Source organism: Pseudopodoces humilis, chromosome 6 (genome assembly GCF_049639895.1).
Source record: "Pseudopodoces humilis isolate 2021_Gansu_Grassland_sample_001 chromosome 6, ASM4963989v1, whole genome shotgun sequence".
Taxonomy (NCBI): domain Eukaryota; kingdom Metazoa; phylum Chordata; class Aves; order Passeriformes; family Paridae; genus Pseudopodoces; species Pseudopodoces humilis.
In genome coordinates this window covers 15,273,770-15,298,830 of record NC_142205.1, presented here as the reverse complement: position 1 = coordinate 15,298,830, position 25,061 = coordinate 15,273,770, and the positions used below count along the sequence as shown (strand labels likewise).

Below are 25,061 nucleotides of genomic sequence, written 5' to 3'. Positions count from 1 at the left end.
GATGGTTTTACATAAAGTAAGTATGAGTCACATGAAAAAAACTCCATAGCTGTATTCCCTAGCTAACATTTCATAGCATTTCATTTATAAAGCAGGATTGAACTCAGTCATGCTGGATCAAAACCTTCAAAGAAAACACAAGAAACACCATTTTGTCTAAACAAAGTGGTGTTGGTGATTAGGCAGAGATCACAGTACTCTGGAGCAGAACGTGTCTCATTCTGGTACTTTACTAGTCCAGTTTTCAGTATTACTGCTGCATACCACAATGGAATGTACATCCCATGCCTACATGACAACAGAAGTTTCTTTCTAGAGACTTTCCAATCCAAGTAACGAAATATAAACGGGAATAATCTTTTAATAGTGATATGCAAAGGAAGGAAGTAAATTTCCATCTTCTAAACACTACACCAGAGCTTTTCATTGATTAACTTTTGATGAGGCATATTAAAGCTATGGTATCATTTGAAATATTATAGTCTATTTAATAGCAAGTCTGTATTTTATAACTATCCCAACATCATGGTGGTATTCTAGTGTATACATTACTGATTTTCTTTAGCAGTATGTGAGATGAGATTTTCAGCCATACAAAGGACTGTATATCATATATTGTATTTCTTAGTGTGCTTGAACAATGTAATTTAAATAATGAATTAATTTTACTAAAATAATTGCAGTAAAAAACAGAACATGAAATACAGTTTGCTCTTTATGACAGTTAACAGTGTAAGGAGAACGACAAATGATTCAGAACAAAACTTATCTTCTTGGAGTCTTTCAGTGTTATCACCAAATATATTCATGATACTTTTTGTTTCTTTTGGACACCTTCTTGCTGTCTAATTGTATTATGAAGAAGACCATCTGGTATTTTTATTTCTCAGTTTCTTTGAATTCTTTCTAGTTCAATATAAGGATAGGTTGATTCTACTATAGTCTTATTCTAATATTTAGATTCCTACTGTGGGCCACTTTACTGCCTAAGTAAGCTTTCTGTTGCTATAATAAATGATATGGTAAACTTTTGCTTTCAATCACACACATATACAAACTGGAACAACATCTTGGAAAGCAGTGACCTTCCTCTGGTGTCATTAGTGGGTGCAAAGGTTCTCCTGTGCTAGTTACATATTTCATTACCTGTAGAAATACAAGGTATGAACATCATTAGATTAATCACAGCAGCAAAGGACATGTGGACACTGTCATGGTCTGAACTCCAAGGCTGTCTCCAAAGCTTCTGCTAATCAGCCCAGTTCTGCTGAGAACACGGGGCCCAGTCAACCATTTCTCAAGGCTCTTCTGAGTATAAATTCCATTTAAAGGGAAAAGGCTGCCTTCCTAATAGACAAAAAAACCCACCACAGAGGCTTCAAGAAGTGTCTTTTTCATTGACTACTGCAGCAGAGATTAGAAATACATGAAGTAAGAGGAAACAGCAGAAAAAAATCTACCCACATAAAGCAAAGCTCTGTAGCCCCCCAGGGGACTTGAGAAGGATGATGTCTATGAAGGTGCTCTCACTTTTCTGCTTACACTGTCCTCCCACATTTCTTGCATCAAATTCTGCTGAAGACCACTTCCTTAAGGAGTAAAGAATACCAGAGAAATCACTGAAGGTGTCACAATAGAAAACATTCTTTTTTAATGCTGATTGGTTTGAAATGATATTTAGGCTTTTTTGTCACCTTTTCCTTTAAGTGAAATTAAAGAGGAAAGCAGCTTTTTTTTGATACTTGCAATGAAGGCTGTTACTGGTCCTTGATAATGCCTTTGTGTAAGTAGAAGCTGTGATTGCGTAGTACTTCTCAAGATGGATGTATCATGCCAGCTTTTACCCCTAATTTATATTCTCCAGGGAGCCTAAAGGGAGCTTACATTTTTAACTTCCAGTGTTTGATTTCATTGTTCAAAGTTTTATTCTTTTTTTTTTCTTAGTTTCTTTCTGAACAAAAATTAGATTAGAAAGAACTTCAAAGGATATCAGCTGCAAGAGGGTTGTTGATTTCAGTGGAATTATACCAAGTTATAAAAAAAAAATTGGGTCAAAATAGGAGAAAAACTTAAAGTATATGAATTTAATATTCTTCAAACTTGCTTTGACAAAGCTTTTTAAAAGTGATCTGCTTACATTTTGCTCACTCTCATTTCTTTTAGGTACATAATTGTATGCTTTTCCAAACAATTAATACAGTTCATCCTTGCTTAGCTTCATACTAGTAAGGCTGGAATTAAGTTCTTGAAACAGTGTCTGAGGGTAGTTATAGATGCAGTCCAAAAAGCTATTCATCTGTATGTGTAATTATGGAAGGTGATGTATACAAAGGTGGAAACAACCACTTGGCATTGCAGTCTGGCTTAAGGATGGTCTGTGCCTTAGGAATAAGGCAATATGGGCAGATCTCATTAGCAACTTTATTCCTATCTGCAAGTGCTCTTATAATCTTCCATTTAATGACATCCAACTTTCTGTGTTTTAGTAAATAAAGTTGTATGAATCTAGAATATCATAGGAATTGTAATTGTGCAGAAAACACTTTTGGTGATGAAAATTTCAGCTTTCCACTTGGTAGTGCTCAAAAAACTTAAACAAAAACCCGAAGGGGTTAATCTGTGATGACTTTTTCGGGTTTTTGCTTATCATATAGATACTTTTATATGAATATAAAATTTTGTGTTTTCCTCAATTTAGTTAAAAAATCCACCCCTCTATTTGTTGGCCATTTTAGGCAGTGTGTTACTGCAGCAATGGGAAAGTCTAGAGAGTACATCTATGTTTGGTTATCAGTCTTAAACACCTTGAATAAATAGCATAGCATCAGGAAAAACAGATGACTTCAGCCATCCAAAAATACAAGAAAATGCATTGCCTGCAGCCTCTTGCCACTATTATAAAATAGAAATAATTATGGAGAGGGGAAAAAGTTCATTTGTGTACATTTGCTAAAGTATATGTCCATGTCATCATTGAAAATGCACCTGAAAGTTCTAGCATAGTAAAGCCATTTCATATAATGAATTTTGTTATGCCTTCTCATTTTCTGTGGACTCTGAAAATCTAGATTTACCTAGACTCCCATCACCACAGTATCTGACGTTTTTACATTTTTATTTTTTCTAGCAATATTGTTGTAAAAAACATTATATCCATTGCCCAGCTGAGGAGATGAGGATGCTTAGAAGGACATAAAGCCACAGTCAGACATAGTGGCTTCACTGCAGCCTTCAGCTAGAGGCTTATCTTTTTGGATTTCATTGCTTGGGACACCACAGGCATCTGTGCCATCCTGGTTTCAGCCAGCCACTGTGTTTTTTATTTTTACAGCAAAGCATGGGAGTTGGGAGAAGATGCCTGGCTTTATCTGGTGTTCCAGAACCCTTGCCCCAAAGTCTTGACATATGGGTCAACATCCCACTTAACCTGAGGGAGTTGAAAGCCTCGTGTGCACATACACCACGAACAGGCTATAAACAACGTAATGGGTGCTGTGAACAACTTACTGAAACAGGGCCATGATGCAACTCCGAGGGCATGGCTCTGTGGGTCAGAAAAGGAGCCAGATTGTTTCAGCTGCTGAGAGCATGGCTGAATAAAAACAAGGACTTATCTTTAGTCTGCTCTCAGGTTTCTTTTTTTTTTTTTTTTTGAAGAGTGACTGAACAGCAGGTTGGAGTGAACATGCTAGTGGTTGCTCTTCTGTATACACAACTTGTACTTCTGTGAGCTTAAGCCATCCACGTCTGTCACTTAGAGCTCATTTGCCTTTTCAAGACCCTCAGGTTATGTTCATCTTTGTATGTTAGACAGCATTTAGAGTTGTTCTTGGGTATCTGAATGCACTGTCTATACTCTTTAAGAGCTGTTCCTGCATACTTTGTTCACTCTGAATGAATTCCTGGGCACAGTTCAGCAGTTGGCATGATAGTCAGTCCATTGCTGGAAGGGAATTTGTATGTAGCCCCCTGTCTTGGTGCATAAGAAGGCTTAATTTCATGAAGGTAGGACAGTCTGCCAGTTGGCCTCACTGCCAGAGAACAGTACTAGCACATTTCATTTACTAGAGTTGCTGTGTCTTAACAGTCTTAAGCACGATGTTTTCTGAATTCTGAATTGTTTGAGTATGTACCAGGCTCACCTCAGCCAAGGCAGGTGAAACACAGGGCTTTTGTGGCTCATACTCTTGGAGTTATATGCTTAAATGTAGGTACTTTGGGATCCCTTTTTTTCTGATATTTGATTTAGTGCTACAAGTGAGGTCACAGGCCAAGAATGAGCTCTAAGGCCAGCTCTCCTAATTTTTTTCCTGATATTGTTATCACCATTTCATTCAGCTATTTCTTCTATATTAACAGAAACACATGCTTGTGTGTATCTTTTATTTCTGTCACAGGAAAAATGCTATTATTGCTCTCCTGTGTACTAGGATCACAGTACGTAATAACAATTTTCCCTGTCAGGTAGCAAAAGAAATGGCAGTCTTTTTCTACTCCACTCCCATATACAGTTCTAGAAGTGAAAGAAACTTGTCTGCTGCCTGGACTGAAGGCAGGCATATAGCAGCCAAGCAGCAGAGTGACCAACTAGTCAGAATGTGTTCAACAGAACACAGTCCAGAATGTGAGGACAACTGTGAATGCCATGGAGAACCAGAAACACTTGGAAATGTGTATCCAGGTACACAAAATTTGGCTAAAATCTGAAAAAAAAATAAAAATAACAGCTCCTTCTTGAATACCTCTTGTCTTTGCATGTCTGTCTGAGTAAAGTAAGAATTTACCTTTTGGTGTCTTCTGTTCATGCTGCAAAGTCAGAGAGCTCACACAGATTAGAGGGGTTCTTCCTTCCTGAATCACATTTTACAGAAGAACTGTTAAGGGCCAAGTGCAGTGCGGATACATGAAACAGGAGGAACACAGCTTGACTTTGAAATTCCATGCAAGAGGTTGCAATACTAGCAATTAGGAAGAAAATATTTGTACATGTAAACTGCAAGTCTTATCTGGAAATCACTGAGTTAATAATCTTGGGACCTTATGACTTTTTTTTTACCGAGACACAGCTGTTTAAGGACACTGTTGTGTGAAACTTTGTACAAATCTGGTAATAGATCAGCTGGTCTGTTTTTAAAAGGAGGGAAGGAAGACTATTTATTTCTCCCCAAAGGAACTGCTACAAAGCTATTTTCCTTATCAGAAGAACACCTTTTTCCTGAATGTTATCTCTGACATTTATTCTTTATAACCTAATGAGGGCAGGTGGAACACCATGGGAATGAGTAATTGTTGATTTGATATAATTTTAACTTCTGTTTCAAGCCTGCACATGGAGTTGGTATTTTGAGCCTTCATTTTGCTTATTGGTGACCTTGGGCCATTTTGTAGTCAATAAGAGAGGAAAAAGATGCTGCTTCTTTTTACAGCTAGGCTGTTAGGTGGCTCAAACTCTTGCCTGGCAACCACGCAGAGTTTCTATCTATTTTCTCTTTTGTGAGCAGCAAAGAGTATTTGCTTGATCTTCCCACATAAAATGGTAGGGCTTATTTGTAATTTAGCATCTTCTCTGAATGTTTGAATTAGACCCCTTACGAATCTTGTAACAAACACACTTGGCTAAGGGCCCTGCTGTGCATGTGGAGTGAGGCAGCCCTGCCTGCTGCCCCCAGTGCTCAATAGGGCTGGAAGTCGGCTGTGTGCTGCCCGCCCTGGCACACAAGCTGACCTTATTTCCCATAGGAAAGGTTCCAGGAATTCCCCCAGGAATCTTTGGGCATGGTCATTCCCAGAAGGTGGACTTTCCTCTACCAGGCATAAAGGACTATGCAAACCTGTTACTCCACTGGTCAGTGGTATTGGCATAGGGATTGATCCTCTCTGGACTGGATGCAGTGTTGTGCATGCAGTAAAACCCAGAGATTGGGAGAGAAGCTTGTGTGTCCTCAGATGTGCCCATGCTCCACCCATGGCCAGCCTGTTCTAATTTGCCTTCTGGTGCTAAAGAAGTAGGGGAGACTCCCAAGGTTACAAACTTTCAGTGTGAAAAGTAAAGCCATGAAAAGTGAAGATTTAACCTTATCTGTGCCCAGGTGCAGCCTCTTTCTATCCTGGCATGAACCCAGTGGTGTGTTAAACTCTGAATACAGAATACGAGCTTGTAGAGTATCAAAGCTCAGGGGATAGTCTGATGTACTCTCTTGAATCTTAAATGGCTGAACAACCATGGTATTTTTGCATGTCCCTAGTACTTTACATGGTACTTTAATACCTAGATGAAGGTGAACACCCAGTTTTGCTACTCTGCCAGATCAGAGACAGCTGACAGACAATAAGCACAATAGGCAGAAAAACTGCTTTGGATCAGCCTGACAGTTAAATGACCATTCTTTGTATTTCCATCAGGAAAAGTGTTCTTCCAAATACCTCTTTCTCCCCTTCACCATACTTGACTACTGGGAAAACCAGAAGAGTCATACACAGATAAAGAGTAATTTAAATGTAATATAGAACTAAATGTAGTTTTTTCTATTGTCATCTCTCTTGGCTACTGGCCAAAAAGATTTGGTGCCCAACTGTTATGTCCTCTTACTCATGGATGTGTAAGGGTGATCCCCAAGAGCTCATCCATGTCCCCAAGAGCTCTGAGAGCCACAAGTCTCCACAGGAACATCATCCTCTGTGCTAGAATGACCCTTTCTGGGGAGTTGAGACAATCAGCAGTAAAAGGAGCTAAGATAAGATAGCTTTTCTTAAAGAAGCCAGCAAGAATCTGGCTCAGAACACAGTCCTGAAAATGCCTTTGTCTATCACCAAGCAGAAAACTTTCTCCAATTGCTTTCAGAAACCCACATATGGATTGTATGTCTGTACAGCACCATTGGTCCCACATGACCAGTTTCAGCCACACATTTCTGCCCACATGCTGCCTGTCTCCTCAGTTATTTCTTAGACAGATCTCTTCCCCCAGCTGTTTTGCTGCGCAGCCACACAGATAGCAGTGCTTGCACAGCAGTGGGACAGCATGGTGCTGCTTTAGCTGGCATTGCCACCTAAGAAACAGCAGCCTTATTGCAATGTCCTTTGGATCCTGCCCCTGCCTACACCTTCCACATGATATTTTTCTGGCCTTGCTTTCCAGGAGAGGGGGAGGAGAGTCTGTGACTACTAATGTCTCTGAATTAAGGTTTTTTCCAAGTAGCAGTTTATTCAACATATGATGGACCATTCAATCACAGGTTGGATACAAGTACGTGCAGTCTTTTCAGAAGAAAAGTTAAACTCATTGCTCCATTTAGCCTCAGATTAATGAAGGATTGGGGACACTGGGGCATACTTAGAGAACATAAAAATATTGCCATAAGTTTTTATATTCCCTACACCCTAAATGTTCACTTTGTGGTGCACATACCATATTGCTTTCCAGAATACCCAGACCAGGGCTCTTTTGCAGTATGCAAACCTAATTAAAAGCTTAAAAACAAGTGGTCTGAAGGAGCATATTCCTGCTAAACCTTTACTTGTCAGTCATGTCTGCAGACTAATTTATCCTCACTTCTTGATCAATTGACTCATGCCATAATGATCTCATACTTTTCCCTTTCAATCTCAGAATGTTTTTTAATGATTGGAAATCTGTCTCTGACAATGCTTTTTAGCCTATGCCATTTCATAGACTTCAGGAAATTTCTTAGCAAGAGTTTCCACCTTTTATTGGAGCTAACTAAGGGGCACTTCAAGTTGTGTGACATGCACCTCCCATAATGAACTCACTCAGATCAATCAAAAAATAAAAGCAAGGACATAATGCAGACAATTCACAATAATAAAGTATCTGCATTAACCTCAAAACAGCAATTCAGAGACATATAGGATTAACCAAATATTGAATATGGCAGTTCATTTGCACCATCTGCTGAACCAAATATCAGAAGGGGAAAGGATAATAGACACATGGGGCTGTGTGTTGAAATGGATTTGGGAAAAGAAAATTGTTTCAGAAAGCTATGAAAACAAAAATCTGGGTGCTTACAAATCTGCAGCCAGGAGGGGGAAGAAAGAAGGATGTTGCTCCATAGACCTCCATGATTTGCTTTTTTCATCTACCATTTTTAGAAGTGGGGAAGGTTGTGGAGCTTAGTATAATCTATTCTGGAGTCTAGCTCAGACAGGAATTGCTATTTAACTATAGGAACCAGAAGCGTGGTTCCCATTATGCAGAGAACAAGAAGCACAAATTTTTCAAATATATGTGGATGCTGTGAGTGAGCACATGCAAAATTGGGGCTTGGACATAGTCACCAGCATATGGCCACAGACTGACTGTGTTTAGATGGTTTAGACATTGCAGCCACTTGCTAGGAATCTTTTGTGTTCACCAGAGAATCTGAGAGACATTTGGAACCTTCTAACTGATCTTCAGATCAATAATATTACCACAAATTCTCTCCTAGAAAATATGATCAAAGCTGAGAAATTATGTTGTTCAGATACAATTGTAAAATATATGTATTAGTAAGAAGATGATATTGTGTTTCTGCATTGCCAAACACAGGAACACTAAAATAGGGAAAAAGATCCCATTATTCCAGAAGTCTGGGAAGTGCTGGTGCATCTCTCTGAAGTGTCATATGGTATATTAGTATAAACCAACCCATTTCAAGCCCTGAAAATATGTGTTTATTTCTCTTCATCAAGACTGCTTAAATATTGGAACTTACAGTTTTCCCTTGTAATATAAATTGCTGTAAGAAATGTAAATTAATTTTTACTTATTTAATTGATAATAATTACACTTAGCAATCTGTGCTGCAAAAGGTAATGGCTGTGGAAGTCAAAAGGCATTTCCACAGAAGTTTAACTTGGTGATAAATGGCTTCCTTCTGTGAGATGACACATAAGAGCTGCAAATACATTCCCATTTTTAAAGACTTGAAAAATTCTAGTTTAGCTGCAAGGAAAAAAAAAAAACCAAAACAAAACAAAAGAAAACAAGAAATTTCTGTGCTGTGTGTCTTCTTTTGGTGTTGAATAGATCAGTATTCTGGAATGTGATTGTAAAAATTAGAAAGGTTTTTTAAAATGAAGTAAAAAGTAATTGTTTATTTTAAATTTCAGTTCTTACAGTGCCAGAACACCTCAAAAATACTCATGAAAGCATCATTGATTCATACAGAGATGGTGTTAAAGGACATAATGCATCAGAATAGAATTCAGTCCGACTTTGTGTATATCATGGGCCATTATACTTCACTGAATTACTGCCAAACTGAGCCTAGTGGCTTCAATTTCACTGAGACATAACTGGTGTTTGGCAAGAGCAGAAAGTATCCTCAGAGTACCCATTTCAAATTATGGAATTATTAGTTTCCTTATTATATAGATGGGACACAGAGTAGTTTGGGGAACCATTGAAAGGTCTTTCTGGATGCTGTATGCTCTACCAAGAGGCTATTTTCTTGTGGAAAAAAAAAGAAAACACCACAGGAATCTTGAGGTCTCACTAACTCCTTCTCCATAAAACTGACTTCTCCTGACGCTAGGGGTGATAATGAGAATTTGATGATTGTTCTGTGACTTGTGTGATATTTTCAGTCCTGGCTGGAACACATTAAAAAGCTGTTTTGAAGACAGAGGATACATTACTGTGATCACACTAGCAAAAAAAAAGTTCAAAATCTCTCCTTGCTCTCTAAAAACACTGAACTGCCTGAAGAAAATAGATGTGTTAGCATAGGCAAAATTACCCAAATCTTGTGCCAGAATTTAAATCCACATTGCCTTGCTCACGTAAGAAGGTGAAAATTAAATTTTTTTTCATATAAACAAAGTTAAAAATGCCAAATTGTAGTTGTTTTTGTGGTCAGAGTTTCCAGTGATAGGCACCATGTCTTGTGAGCTCCTGAGGACATTGTGACCGCTCTGGAAATAACAGCTGCACTGTCCCCAGCAGCACGGGACCACTGCACACTCTCTACATCCATCAGTAATGTATGGATAGTGCTATTTGCAAGAGACTGTGGATTTTGGCTCCCTCATCCAGAAATGTCAGTCTGTCCAATTAGTCCAGTTCCTCTTCATTGTGCAAAACAGGCAGGACATCCCAATCACCAGAGCTGTAGCTGTCACTGGGTAGATGATGCTCCCCGCCTGCATTTCCACTGGTAAATGAGACGGAGCTATGGCACTGAGTTGAGGGCTGGCATATAAATATCTGCCCGGGTGACCTCTTGGCACAATTTCTCAATTTATCCCATGCCACCTCAATGTCTCCCAAACTGGTGCCATTTTCAGAGCAGCCTGGGTGAGGGTGGTTTTTAGCGTGATTGGGGCCACCCTCTGCTGGGAGCAGGCAGGGCTGAGCTGTGTGCACACAAGAGCTGCACTGGGACCCTCCCTGAGGGCTGAAGAATGGACCTCACTTGCTTCATTTGGGAATATTGTGCTTTATAATGTATCCATAAGTGGTTCCATACCCGTTAGCAGTGTATCCTTGTGCATTGGATCATCAAGCCATATACATTTAGAATGGCTCAGACAAGAGCAAAATTATATTTCTGTTATATTAACACAGCACCTGTTGTGGAACTGAGGCTGACTTTGTTGTCTGTATTGGGCATACCTGATCTGACGCTGGAATGGAACTGGCAGATGATCCCATGTATGCCATGAAGCATGCTGATACAAAAGTAATCTGTCAAATTTTCTTGAAAAATATTGAACTGGTCAAATTAATTTCTGCAAGCACAGCTGCCTGCATCACTGATACCCAGGAGCTTTAACACCAGGGCTGCTGTGCTGCTGAAGCACAACCTTAGTCACACACTTTAACAGCTTTGAGAGCAGTGCTGCAGTGCAATTGGTAGCACTGATACGCACACAGAAGACCTTTCTCAATATTGCTGTTACTGAGAACTTCAAATGAATGGATGCATTTGAAAGACTTCCCAGAAAATACATTTCCTTTTCAGCTGGCAGCTCAGTTATTCATCTAAGTAGTCTGTGGATTAAGTAATTTGACAGGTTTCTTTTGTGACACAATTGTGTGTTATTGCTCTCTCCTTTTTCCATCTCACCTGTACAACTAGCCCAGAAATTCAACACTGTTATTTCAAGGCACACACCAGGACCAGCCAGCAGCCACCCCAAGTAGCATGTGATGATTCTGGTAACCATCACAGGGCCCATAAATGCCTTCACAAACCAGGGGGGGAAAACGAGAAGCAGAGAAAATGTTAAGAGGGTTGTTTTTTTTCCTATATGCTTATTAGCTCAGTTCTTGGCATAAGTCTCTCTGGAGGTGGACAAAGAGGGAACACAGATTTTAGTCATATCATGTCTCAGAAGATTAGTGCAGGGAGGTCAAATTTAGGTACAGCATCATGTATTATAACGCAGCAGGATGATATGGCATCTAATTTATTAAGTGACCAGTCAGATTGGACATCCTGATTTTTCTATATGTGTAGGAACTCTCAGTTTGTTGGTACTGTTTGTACTTCTTTCTGTTTATGCTGTGCTGCAGGGTGGGGTGGGTGGGAAGAGACTGGACTCTCCCCATTCAGATTCAGCTGCCATGTCATGGTGCTTTCCTGTGTGTTTCCCTGGGGATGACTTCCACAGCACAGACACTCAGACCACAAGCACTCGTGAGCAGGCGCTGCAAGGCAGTGCCAGTGTCCCCACACAACATCGCCACTCAATGTCCCCACAGCACTGAGATAAAGTTGTTCTGGGAAGCAGAAGCTACACATGCCATTGTGTTTTACCTCCACCTGATCACCATATCCACCCACCTAAAATTCCATCTTTGTTTTCTATACAGATCCTGACAGAACAGCTCAAGTACACTGTGTACAGTCAGAGGACAAGTATTGATTTTGCTGTACCTGAATAAAATTCTTAACAGAAAAACAAAGCTAATGTTGGTGTTTTGCTTTTTCTCTCTTTTGATTCTGTGTGTGGGTTTGTGTTCTCACCATATAGTATTTGATCCATGTGAGGTACACAGTCAGAGCTTGATTTTTAAGATGTGCACGACCCAGGCTCTGATCTGTACAGGCACAATTTCAGAGCCAGAAAATAATTTTGCCTGTTTTACTGCCTGTATTTAATTGAAGTGCAAAGTAATAATTTCCTTACTACCAACAAATCAGTGAATCAGATAGGCAGTTATTACATTTTTCTGGTGTAATTATGAGGAACCATACCCTACCACATCAACATTGCCCAAAAGTTTCAATGTGTAGTTTATGTGCACTTCACTGGGCCAAGGGACATCTAGCCTGATCTGAAGTGTATCCTTATTTATTTTGAAGATGTTGCTGTGAATTAAGGTTATTAAGGCATTATTTTAATAGTAGGTATAGTATACATTAGTTGTGTTGCTAATTATATTATGAAAACATTTGAAGCCTTATTAATGTACATACCTTCAATACTTAAAAGCATCATTGCCTGATGGTGATAATACAGTTTCACTAGTGGATGATCTATGACTGCAAGCATTAAATACTCCCTACTTCAAAGTCATTAATCCTTACTTTCTTTGAATACATTTAATTAAAAAGTTCCATTTTCCAGTAATTGCTGTTTTTATATAACCTCAAAATGGAATTTTATTCAGGCACAAGGTCTTTTATATAAACATCCATCTGTCCACAGCATAACAGTGCTGGGACAAGTTTTGTGGATTGGGTGAGAAGTAATTACAGAAGACTCTGTCCCTGTAAGGACTGTGAACTTTTGTCCTCTGTGTAAAAGCTTTGGAGCATTTTTACTTTCCGAATTTTGGTGCCAAACAAGGAATTGCAGAGTCAATAGAAGAGAAAATAATGAAACAATGGGTTTTATGCCTACTGCAGTTGCAATATTATTTTATAAAAAAGCTCCTTCCTTATTCCATTTTTGTTCTGTGTCAAGGTCTGCACTGCAAAGTATCCTCCTTTCTATTTGAACATAGAATTAGGCAAACCTCAATTCCATATATAAAAATATGCATATGCATATATAAAAATGTATATGTATATATATATATATATATATATATATATATCCTATGTGCTTCAGGCTGAAAGATATCACTAATAAAAAGAAAATATGTTGGTATTAATAAGATTGGCATTCAAAAAGTATGAAATAAATACATGGAAGTTTGTCAGCTTATTAATCATTCCATTACAAGTGGTGTTTTTACTTTCATTGCTCTAACATCTAACCACAGTTCACTGGCTAAAGGCCAAGGTAGCTTTTGCACTGGCACATTACCATGCAGTGTACTTCTGTACTTCTCTTCCATTTATTAATGCTGCAGACTTCCTACAATTCAGGCTAAAAATAGAACTGGTTATGTGAAAAACACTGCATTTGTGCCTGAGCTGCAGTATAGAAACAAGAGGATTTTATATGGATGGGGGAAGAGATTCATGACACAGAAGAGCTAGCTGCTTATATTCTGGAAAAAGCTTTCTTTTTTTCATGGTTGTAAATAAAATTAGAGTTGCTATGTACACGTTAGTCTGAAGGATGAATCACAGTTGTTGTATTGCCTCAGTCTGTATGAATCTTTATGTGTATCTTTTGTATGAAGAAGAGGTGATTTCTTGTACAAGGAAACCTGAAAATAGAACAATGTATGGAAGTGAATTTGTAAAATCAAAGGTGATGTGACGTTTTGTTTTTCAATATAGATGGAGACTCTCTTCTTCTGTGGCACATTTTTTTGAAGTAGCCTCAAAAATTATATGCAAACCAAAAACTTTAACCTCACCACTAAACTTTTGGACTTGTATTTTGGCCAGGCATAGCATCCCCTATTCTTCTGCTTTCAGTAACTTTAAGTCACCATTTGCTGCCTGCAGACCACTTCACAACAAAAACCTTTCTAAACTTATTTCCAAGCTGTAATACAGCTGCACACTAAAAATTGTCAGCATTCAAATGCAGTCCTTACACTCTTGATCTTTTTTATAATGCTGTGATTTGTTTTGAATCAACATTAGTTTGAGCAAGACAAACAACATACCGGGTTCCATCTGAACCTAAGGGAGCTGCCAGGGACACAGGTGAAGAGTGATAGTGGATGCATTTCATAGTCAAAATGAAAAGTGGCAAAACTGATAAGGTCTCATTGTTGCACAAATAGAAAAAGCTAACAGTTTGCATATCAGAAATATCAGGTGTTAGGATTTGACTCAGAACTGCTGAATAGGAGCTTGTTTGCCTTTGGAGAAATAGAGAGGAAGGAAATGTCATGTGGCAACATCACACATGGTAATGATGGGAGATGGCAAACAAGGAAATAGACCTTTTCCATGCTGTTTCCTAGAGATACTGTTTGGACTGGCTGCGATGGTGGATTATTAAGGAATCCTGATTATTAAATATCTGTGCTTGGCAAAGAATAAGAGAGCAACGAACCTCTTTTAAGTGCATGACAGCCTTCTAAGTCACCCTTGTCCTTAACTTGGTACTGTGTAAGAAGTAAAATTAGTGATTGTGTTAGAAGCAGAGGCAATAATATTGAAATGAGAACAAATTGTAAGCTCTATGATTCTTGAACTATATAGAGAAAATGAAATTAAGAAAGCTTTCAAATGCCATGTGCTTTGCAGCAGGCCACTGAAAAACAGTGAGATAAAACAATACTGTTCTTCTCTAGCAATTCATAACCTATAATTGGATTTAAAAAGGAGGTATTAGTTCACAGGACAAGGCTTAAGTAAAAAATATTTGGTGCAAGGTGCTTAGTTCCTCCTCTTAATAAATGCAGACCAGCCTTAAACCTTACCTAACAGTGGAACTCCATCCAAATGTAGTAAAGACTGAAATTAATGAATCTGCTCCAATTTACATTAAAATTTAATTTTGTCCTGACAAGCTCTCTTAAATTGATACTCACTGCAATACTGAGTGCAGTATAAAAGATCATATCATGCAGTCAACATGATGCACTTTGCAATGTAATTTAACACTAATGTTAAATTAAATTACAAAGATAAATTTTATGGTCTCTCTTAAAATCATTTAAGAGCTTAATTCTTATCTGAGATGTGTAAGACACAAATCTTTCCTATTGATCACTGACTATATAGATAATCATGAGAGAAGAATCACGAAATATGATGGGCTGTCCAAGGCTTTTCTTTATGATACAGACTTGTGATTTGATGTATTAGTCCTTTATTGCAACTAGGATCTCTGCTGAAGGAAAAGGCTCAAGTAGGTTGTCCTTGTTGAAGGAAACACTAATCTACAGTTTGGATAAGACCAAATTGCACCAGGAGATCCATAAAGAAGATTTAGACGATGTTAAACAAGATTTGGATGATTCGGATTGTAGATTTTGGCCTTCAGAGCTAAGCCCATCAGGAGGAAGATGAGACTCATCCTGTAAGTCCTTTTATTTTCATTAGCAGAAAATACATACAGCAACTGGATGCAGTTTGCCTCTGCCATTGGGATTCCAGGAATATCTACTTATGTTATTGAAGTCAAGTGCACTTACTTTGTCTGATTTGTCATGAAGGAAAGGGTAAGGAAGCAGATAACCTTCACTATTCACTTTGGGGTAGGAAGAACTGTGAGCCCAGCTGATGGAAACAAATTTAAAAGCCCATAAGACTTGTGTGTGATACTGTTGAAGGAGGGGGTTTTCAAAACATCTCCCCATTGTACAGAAGGTGAATAAGAAAAAGAGCACTTGCTGAAAGGACATTTTTTAATGTCTGGGTAATGAGAGGAAGAGTTTAAAGTTGCAAAGTTCTTGCAAAGAATCAAAAAAATATAAATAATTTTTTAAAACGGTATTAAAACTTCATAGACAAGCAAAATTACCAACAGTGGTGCTCCTTTCTAAGCCCTTTCTAAACAATGGATCTTAAATAAAAAGATTAAGCAAAATAACATGGAAAAACTTTTCAGAGTTGGGGGGGAGAGGGTTATCAAATAGTAACAGCAATGACTGAGAGCCCTAAAATATTTTTTTTAATGCTTAAGAATATTCTGAAAGAGAATTCCTTCCAGTACATGCTGTAATGATGAGCGTACTGACTAAAGTGATAACTAAATAAGTTATATGTCAAAGTCATCTCCACAAATGCACTCCAGCTTCCCCTTGGACAAGGAAAGGAGAGCACATCTGTCCAGCTCAACATTCATTATATGACATCTTGAAGGTGCTTCACACCACTCGTTACTTACAAACTGAAGATGTCACTAAGACTGATCATATCCACTGTAAGAAATGCTTAGTTTAATACAGTATGATGCTAAATAGGCCCTCAAATTAGGTTCTTTTCAGGGAAGAATGTGCTCAGCTATCTGCACGGTACTTCACCAGCAGCTCTGAAGGAGCAGGGACATTGACAGGAATGCTTTCCTGGCTCTGGAACTGTTAAAGCCAGAGCCCTTCTGCTAGCCTGGGCACACTGCAGGGAGTGAGGAACCTGCAGTTCTTGCTGGGATGCAAGGAGAAAGAAACTTTCTGCCCTGTAGAGGAAGCTGGGTTCCCTGCTGACCAGGTGCACAGTTTTGATGCTGTCATGGTGCCACGACAAGGAAAGGCAGAATTAAAAGCTACAAGAGCTAACAAAATTTCCATAGTCCCCTGAATTGCTCCAGAGCGCATGGAGGAGAGGACAATGGTGCAAGTTGTTATGTAGCTGATATGTAAAGGAGGAGGAGAAAAAAAAAAAAAGAAAAAAAGAAAAAAAATAATGTAAATAAATAAATAAGGAAAGGAGAAATTGGGGTGCAACACTCTAAAATTAGCTGCAGTGCTGGTGATGGCTGTACTCAGATCTGTTTCATATCCACTCATAGTTATTTGCCTGAAAAAACATGTTTTTTAAGCTTAGTCTTACCTGAAATGAATGCTGCTTCTTTCTATTATCACTGTTGCTGGGAATTGAAATGGCTGCAGATACAGAACAGTGTAAAAACATGATGAGCTATGTAGCTTGGGAGCAATTGAGCAGCTGAATACTGCATTATTGAGAAATCATTCGCTACCTCTGGGTGTTAGTGAGAAACTGGAGAGTCCTAGACTGGCATTCAGGGCATAGCATAGGATGAATAAACATTACTGAGTGCTGAGTATTTGCTAGTGAATCCAGCATGTAGCTTCAGCAGTTGTGTGTCATCCCACTGCATCCTCCAGGGTTGGCAACACACACAAAAGGAATAGTGAATGCCAGGAGCCTTGTGGCAGGATTGTTTCCTAAATAACCAAATTATCAATGAAATTAATGACATTTTGTATGATGTGCAGAAGGCAAAACAGCCATATTTTCAAGTGTCAGCATGTGAGAACCATTTAAATATATATCAGTAGTCCTCAAGGGACTTGTAGATAGGCACATGAAATTGTTGCTTTCATGTGCATACCTGTCTATTGCCAAATTATTCCTGGCTTAGTATTTTTCTTCTTATTTAGTTAAGATAGGAATCTCTTTAGAACAAGGTGCTCAGTATTTTGTAAAATATATATACATATCTGTCATTTTACAAATAATAAGCTGTAGATGCAAATGATCACTAATATTTCAAGTGTTAAGCTGGAAATTCTAATTCCTAGCTTCTTAGGTGATTGCAAGTACAAATATTTCTTGACTCAGCATGGTATCACAAAACATGGAGCCTTCTCCTGTGCTGAGTGGCAGCTATTAAGTATATCCTAGACTCTGTAAATCTCAGGTTATGGAATTTGTCCCAGAATCTGCTTTTGCTATGATATTGTGCTGCAGAAACTCATCCTGTATTTTTTAAAGCTAACACAAAATATCCACTCCATATGGTTTTGGAAATGTACTTAAGATACGAGCCAAGTTCAACCTGACGCAATGCTGTCTTGCTGAGCCCTGAGCTAGTCTAAAACAATTTCTTTAAGCATGCCTATACCATATTTCCAAGCAGTTTCCCACCTCCTTGTAGATTACAAAACTCATGTTATTTCCTACCTACGTAGCAAAACCAAGGACTTCAGTCTGTTTATACACAGACAATTTTAAAAATCTTTAGCACAGAAGGAATTGGAAATATGGAGAGAACAGTAGTCACAGTAAACAAGCTAGGGATTACTCTGGGGTATTGAACTACTTAAGCTATTGGGGTTAAGAGCTGGCTTTTCATTCTGTCCCAAAGATCATCTAAGGTTTCACTAAAATAAATGACCCTGTGCAGACTGGATTTTGAATATTTGGGTTAAAATAACTGGGTTTATAATGTAAGTTGAAGCAGTTACTATATTTGCTGCTTGTTACACTAACTACTGTCAAAATTGAACATTTATTTATTCCATGTATATCATTACATGGGATGTACAATGAACATTTATTAGTTCCACATCTCAGCAGGAGTGCACAGTGGCTCTTCAAAAAGGGAAAGCGGGTAGCAAGAATAGTAAGTTGAGTGATGGGAATCTCAAAGCCCCTTCTTTTGGCTTAAAGTTTATCTTGCAGGGAGGGACCATGGATATAGCTGAACCACTGAAATGTAGTGACAGAAGAGACTTGTATTTGATGTGACAAACTGGGCAAGAGCTTAAAACAAATCCAAAGTATTCCCTTCTAGAAAACAAGTATGGAAAAAAAAACCTAATTTCTTTCACTTCATAAAAACCCCAAAACGTTTCTCATTTATATCTCCATGCTTTTAATGGAAAACAAAGATGGTTTTTAAGATGAAAATGTTCTGTATTCACATGTAATCCTTAAAAAACACATGCTATTTTGAGCAGTGAATTGCAAGCCGGCCAGCGAAAGAAGCAGCAATATGTTCCTAGGAAATTTTCATTCCTCCCTCTGTTCTGCAGTGGAATGAAACTTACACTAATTCTGAAAAACAAGCATGAGCAAAGAAATTTAAAATCAGCTATAATCTTTCTGTGTTTCTAACTCCAAAGAATGAACTGTATTGAGGACTGCAGCAATGCTTTCCTGTTTCAGTGCCATGCTGCTGGGGGTCCAGGGCACTCATACAGGGATTTGAAACCACTCCAGGAAATCAAACTTCCAGGTGTAGCATTTTACAGGAAAAATATCCATAGTGTGTCCCCTTCCTCACTGCAGGCGTATCAGTAACATACTGTGGACCTCTGGAAATGTGTACCTGTGGATGGGCATAAAACAGTGGATGTGCAGACACATTTCAGTTCTTTTCAGAAATCCTTCCCCACTGAAGAAATGGGACCTTTCCCAGGGAAATGCACTGGGGCCAGAATTCCTCTAGCAGCATTAACTGGAGTTGCTTTCTCTAGAGCACACAGAAGGTGTGCAGAGGGAAGACTGCATTTCAGCATAGAAATAAAATGTCATTGTGTTTAGATTTCTTGGTTAATAACTCAGTCTTTGTGGAGGATAAAAAATGATCTCTAAAAGAAAGCACTGAATCTCTTCAAGGCTGCACATTGTATTCCAGGTATACCTTCTCTGTCAACATCCTACTTGAATATTAGCTAATGATTAATACTCCCATTCAAATGGGGGTTTTGTCACTTTTAAGAAGGGTTGTAAATCAACATGTGCTCCGAATATGCAACAGTTCCTATAATTTTCAAGTTATTAATACAGGCATTTGGCCAAGAGAAGTTTCAAGCATCAAAGAGTTAAACTACGTTTCAGTAGAACTTCAGGGAACACTCTCAGCGCTGCATGGTTCCTTGCTGGTTCATTCAGAAAAAAAACTGATGTTACATTATACATTAACATTTGTAACTGTCATGTACATGAAAAATTGTAGCTATTTCCATTTTTTAATTGTACTTAGTGAAACTTTTATGTATACAGACAAAATGGGCAGCCGTGGGAAGATACTTAAAACTTGCTGATTTTAGTAGACCATGGCACTTGATGGTCACCTGCCTTACTGACCAGATATGTTTCCTGATTTAAGCCTGGGTGATTATATAGTGTCACCAGCTAAATATGGCAAGACTCGAGGCTCGCCGATTTCTCTTTAAAATGCAAAAAGCATTGAAAAGCTGTTCGGCTGCCGTTCCTTTGTGCTGCTGGCACGGAGGCAGGGGAGCCTGTTCGCTGGGGCAGCCCTGCCACCTGCAGCTCAGCGCCGGCAGGACCGCATTGCCCGCAGAGCAGCCTTCCCCACCGATAACACAGAAACCCTCGTGGAGGCAAGAGGCTGTGCTGAGGAGGGTAATCGCTAATTAAATTAGAAAGACAAGACGTTAGCTTACGGTATGCAAAAGGTAAAAGAGAACTTTCACATTGGTCTTTCCTGCGAATCTTCAAAGCTGCCAGGATTAGCATTCGTTCTCAGAATGCAATAAAAATCCAGCATCAGAACAAAAATCATAAGGCTAAAATTATTCTTGGTGTGACTGGACTGATCTTAGAGCTGAATATGACCCCCTGACTGATGAAGGCCAGTTTGGGCTCTGCTGATGTCTGAGATATTACAGGAAATTGTGTGCGTATCCATATTCTCAGAACCCTTTAACTCCTGTCTGCAGTGCCACCACTATCTCCTCATATAACTCCCTTCTTGAAACACACTGGTTTTTGAAACCTGTAAATGTTAGTCTTCTCCTAAAAGAAAAAAATCATTAAAAAATAAATCAAATTCTTCCAGATGTTTACTAACACCAAAAAAAACCAACCAAACAAAAAAAAAAACAAAAACTCCCAAATGTGCTTTATTATGTTCCTTATTTTCACTTCTCTGAGCCCCAAGGGAATTACCATTTCGTCAAGTTGGATACAAGCCCTCTAATTGATGAATTGTCCATAGGATCCATATGGAACTCCAGGAATGTCACTGGCAGTCTGTATAGCACCAAAAGGGGTGCATGAGTCCAGGTGTGTCCTGGGCACCCACAAGAACAGGCTGCTCATGTCAGTGATCTCTCCATGTGAAGCACTGTGCTCATCCCTAGAGCTGGCTCCACCCCACAGCTCTGACAGTGGAACAGCGATGAGCAATGGTCAGACATCAATGAGCTCAGATGAGATGGCTAGAAACTAATTCTACTAATATTGGGTTACTAAACATAATGTGGAGTTCTTTCAGTGGGTTTTAGTACTGCAGAGGGAAAGTACATAATCTATTATGATACACATTGTTCCAAATATGTTTTAAAAGCTAAAACAAACATAATTTTTCTTTGAACTTTAGGGCTTGTTCAACTGCACACACAATTAAGACACATTCTAGTGCCTGAAACATCCACATGGAGCTTTGTCCTTCTGGGACAGGAATGGTAGTCTGGTGGATGAGATCCAGCATCGTCTAGGGCATTTCAGCTGGCACTAGACACCTGTGCACAGGCAAATGGATCCCACCTCTAGTGTTGCCTAAGCGTGGAACTCAGAAATATCTGTCTTGTCAAGCATTGCCATGAAAGCTTCTGTATTCATGGGAATGTAGAAATTATTTCTGTAATCATACATCATCACCGCACTAAATACTTGAGGTCTTTAGGCTATTTTCTTGGGTGACTGATTTCAAGCTGTGAAGAAACTGCTTGTAGAAGAGATTGGTTTTGTTGGTGTTCCAAATATTATTAATATAGTACTATAGTAAAAACTAGTACATTTGGTATTATCCAGTGCTTGTAAAAATGTTAAAATGGATGTTTTGAAGAAATCTCACAGAGGGAGACTAGATGATCTGTGGGGAATAGACAGTTTAAGCCTCAGGCTTCTTCTATATGCCAACGAATGCAGGACTATAAAACATTTCATTAGCTTTGTTTTAAGAACCCACTCTGTCAACCCAGCCTGCCAGTTACCTGCTCACCAGTGGTTAAAGACAGCAGGTGGTTTTAGCCAATCAAGCTTTTAAATGCATCTTGTCCCCTCTGTTTTAATCTGGATTTTTTTAAAAAAACAGGCTACTGATTGTCACTGGCAAGTTCCTTGGACTCAAGATAATTGGAGCACAATCATTTCCTTTTTCAAGGATTTGGGTTTGAGTCACTTTAGGTTTCAAGTAGGTCTCAAAGGTCACTGAAAAAGACTGTGAGATTTGATATCCATCGTTTTTAATCCAGTTCATTTTACACTTACGCCCAATTCACAGGAGCGAGATGCATTTAAAATTACAGAGTTCAATGCCCTTCTATTACTCAAGTATCCAAAGCTGACCTTACAATTTTCAGACTTTAGAGGAAGGAAATGGTTGTGAATTCCCCAAAAACCAGAAGAATTCATGAGTGGGTTACAGCTCCCAAGTTTCCAGAAAATTAGACTTTCCCATGTCCTAGAGTAGGGCCCTCAGTGCCCATATTTTTTTCTCTACACAAGTCAGATCAGTCAAGCGTTTCTACATATTGGGTCTGTATTCCATTTTAATCTTGTGTGTGAAGTGAAAGAGATTATATACAGTATTAGCAGTCAAGATATCCACAGGCAGTGGGGACAGCATAGTTCTCTGTGCACGTTATGGTTGGAGCACAATAGCAAACGTCTTTGCCAAGATGATAAAGAAAAAACATTCTCTTTGTTGCCAATAATAAATATCTAGGGAAGAGTAAGGATATAATGAATAAAGCATCCCTAAGGAAATGTTGGAAGAACCTACATATATATTTACATATTTTTAGTCCCAGCAGCAGCAGAGCTATGTAATTCTAGTGCTCTGCCCAGGGTAACTAGTTTGTTCAGAATTATCACAAATATATTTTTCATTCTTGCTGCTATCAGCTCATAATGAGAAAATTTAGGCAGCCATGCCAGAAACCCAGACTTTTGAGAGTCAAAACAATGGTGTCCATTACGATAACAAATCTCTTTCTCTCTTACATATACACACATATACATAAAACCTGAGCCAGCTCCTGCACATTTCAGAATAAATTGCATACAAATTCAACATACAACACCTTTTTCACAGCATAAACTGGATCCTGCATATATTTTAAGACCTGGTGATCTTAATTTTTGTTAGAATATTGAACTAAATGAAAATCCAAGCCCAGACTACACTATCTGATAGCAGCTTTCTGTCTTTTAAATTATCTTGTAGATATTTACAAAAAATATGTAAAAACTGTGTAGGAAAAATGCCAATGAGGCAACAGCAGATTCAATTTCTGCAGTTGGAAAAAAATAATTTCTCATACTGAAGCTCTTCATTCTCCCTGCTGCTTTATGTTATCTCTGTTTTAACTGCTGTTAATGAAAGGCTCATCAAACAGCAGTGCCAATACACAGTAATATTTAAGTGCTGAATTAGTCTCAGTCCTCATGGCAGCTCCCTTTCAGCTATTTTCTCTGCATACTTTGCATCTCCATTTATATGAATGAGAGAAGGGTGCACGTGGGGAGAATGGAGCAGGCGTTGCTCAGCTCTGCAGCCCAGAGAGAAGAATTTATCTCCTGTCTTATATATTTGTAAAAGAATGAAGGGAAAACATCTCCTGCTGAAGTAAATCCTACATACTCCTTCAGCAAAACTTCCTAAAATTAAGTAAATAATTCAAAACAAGACTTTGTTTAAGTTACACCTTTCTTCAGTTACCATTCTAACTTCTAATAATTTGATCACCTTGTTGCCCTACTTCACTTGGAAAAATAAGCCAAACTTGTCCCTGCTTCTAAACACAGTTCTGCTTTGAAAAGTAACTAAAAATGGCATGCAGGCCCCATGCTTATTCTGTGCCAGCAACTTCCTTATCATATATGCTCAGTTTGCAAGTAAAGAACCATTGCCTCCAATGTGCCAGCCCTACAAATTTCAGATAGGACTTGTAGGTCAACCCAGATTTTTTCTCCTCATGCCTAAAAATCAAGGCTATGGCAAACGAGAGTAAACCCTCAGTTACACATGTGCAATTTTGTAGCCTTCTATGGCTTTGAGTAAGGTTTAATGGCTGGAAATGATTGTGTGGTTATAAACAGCAGAGAATAGAAAGCAGCACAGTGCTCTTTCTGCTGGATCTGCTGCGCTAACAGGAGTAGAAAGCAGTGAACAATTATTTTAATTATTAAGTGAACAGATAGAAAATATATTAGACTCTATTTAAAAAAAGGTGTTTGAAATTCCATGTTTTCAGAAATCTCTATCTTATATATCCAAGCATTCAAGCAGACAAGAAAAATAAAATGCTTCTTTTTTTCTCATATGTGTCATTCATATGATAGGAAGAGAGTTTCTAGTCCTCATATAACAAAAAAACCCCAAAATTATCTGGATTATTTTGCATGCAATATCAAAATAAAAGATCATTTTTAAGAAGTTCTCATTGTGGTGTGTAGCAGGCCAGAAGAACATATTTTGCTGTATGGGAATGATAATCCACTGTGGGCATTGTATTCTTGACTAATCTTTGAGGCTTTGGCAATGAAGCATTTTCTAGTCTTCTGAAATCTCTGTAGCCTGGAAGACTAGAGTTGAAGGTTATCTGATATATCCAAAGATTACCTAGGATAATAAATAGCAAGAAAAATTTTGCCCAATTCAGAGTTTTGATTTGCAATCCATGTGCAGATTAAACTGAACTTTACAAGGCATGCTGTGTTAGCAAGAGTAAAATATATATATATATATATATATATATATATATATATATATATATATATAAAATTTCCAGCTATGTAAATACTGATCAGCGGAGGCTTTGCTTGCATGAAATTGTTCTATTCTGATTTTTCTTCCAGTTGTGTGTAATACTGGAGCCAATGCAGGAACTGATGTCAAGACATAAAACTTACAATCTAAGTCCTCGAGACTGCTTGAAGACTTGCTTATTTCAAAAATGGCAGAGAATGGTGGCCCCACCAGGTATGTTTCACTTCCAGTATTCCACTTATTTTATAGTAAAATTAATAGAGAAGCAATGGGAAGCTTACTTATAAAGGAAAGTAATAAAAATTAACAATGCTCCCAAAGAAAGATTGAAAATTATTCTGATATTTTATGATTTCAGTCTGACACAACTGATTTATAGGTGTGCACACTGAGATGGCTTCACTATGACTAGGATATAATTTAGTGCAAAAATATGTGTAAATGGAATGCAAAATGCCTACTGGCTCCATTAGAATTCATTGTTTATGTAATCCTGTTTCCTGCTGTGACTCTGAAATTACAGCTACAATTCATAATTA

General features: G+C 38.4%; 1 protein-coding gene across 10 annotated transcripts in view; it reads left to right on the top strand.

Annotated features, from left to right (window-relative positions):
• LDB2 (LIM domain binding 2) overlaps positions 1-25,061 on the top strand; it is a 213,342-nt gene that overhangs the window by 177,082 nt on the left and 11,199 nt on the right. For all 10 annotated transcript variants that reach the window (XM_088056714.1, XM_088056712.1, XM_088056713.1 and 7 more), the window contains one exon: positions 24,612-24,735. In XM_088056714.1, coding sequence (XP_087912840.1) covers positions 24,612-24,735 — 124 coding nt within the window. The remainder of the gene's footprint in view (positions 1-24,611; positions 24,736-25,061) is intronic.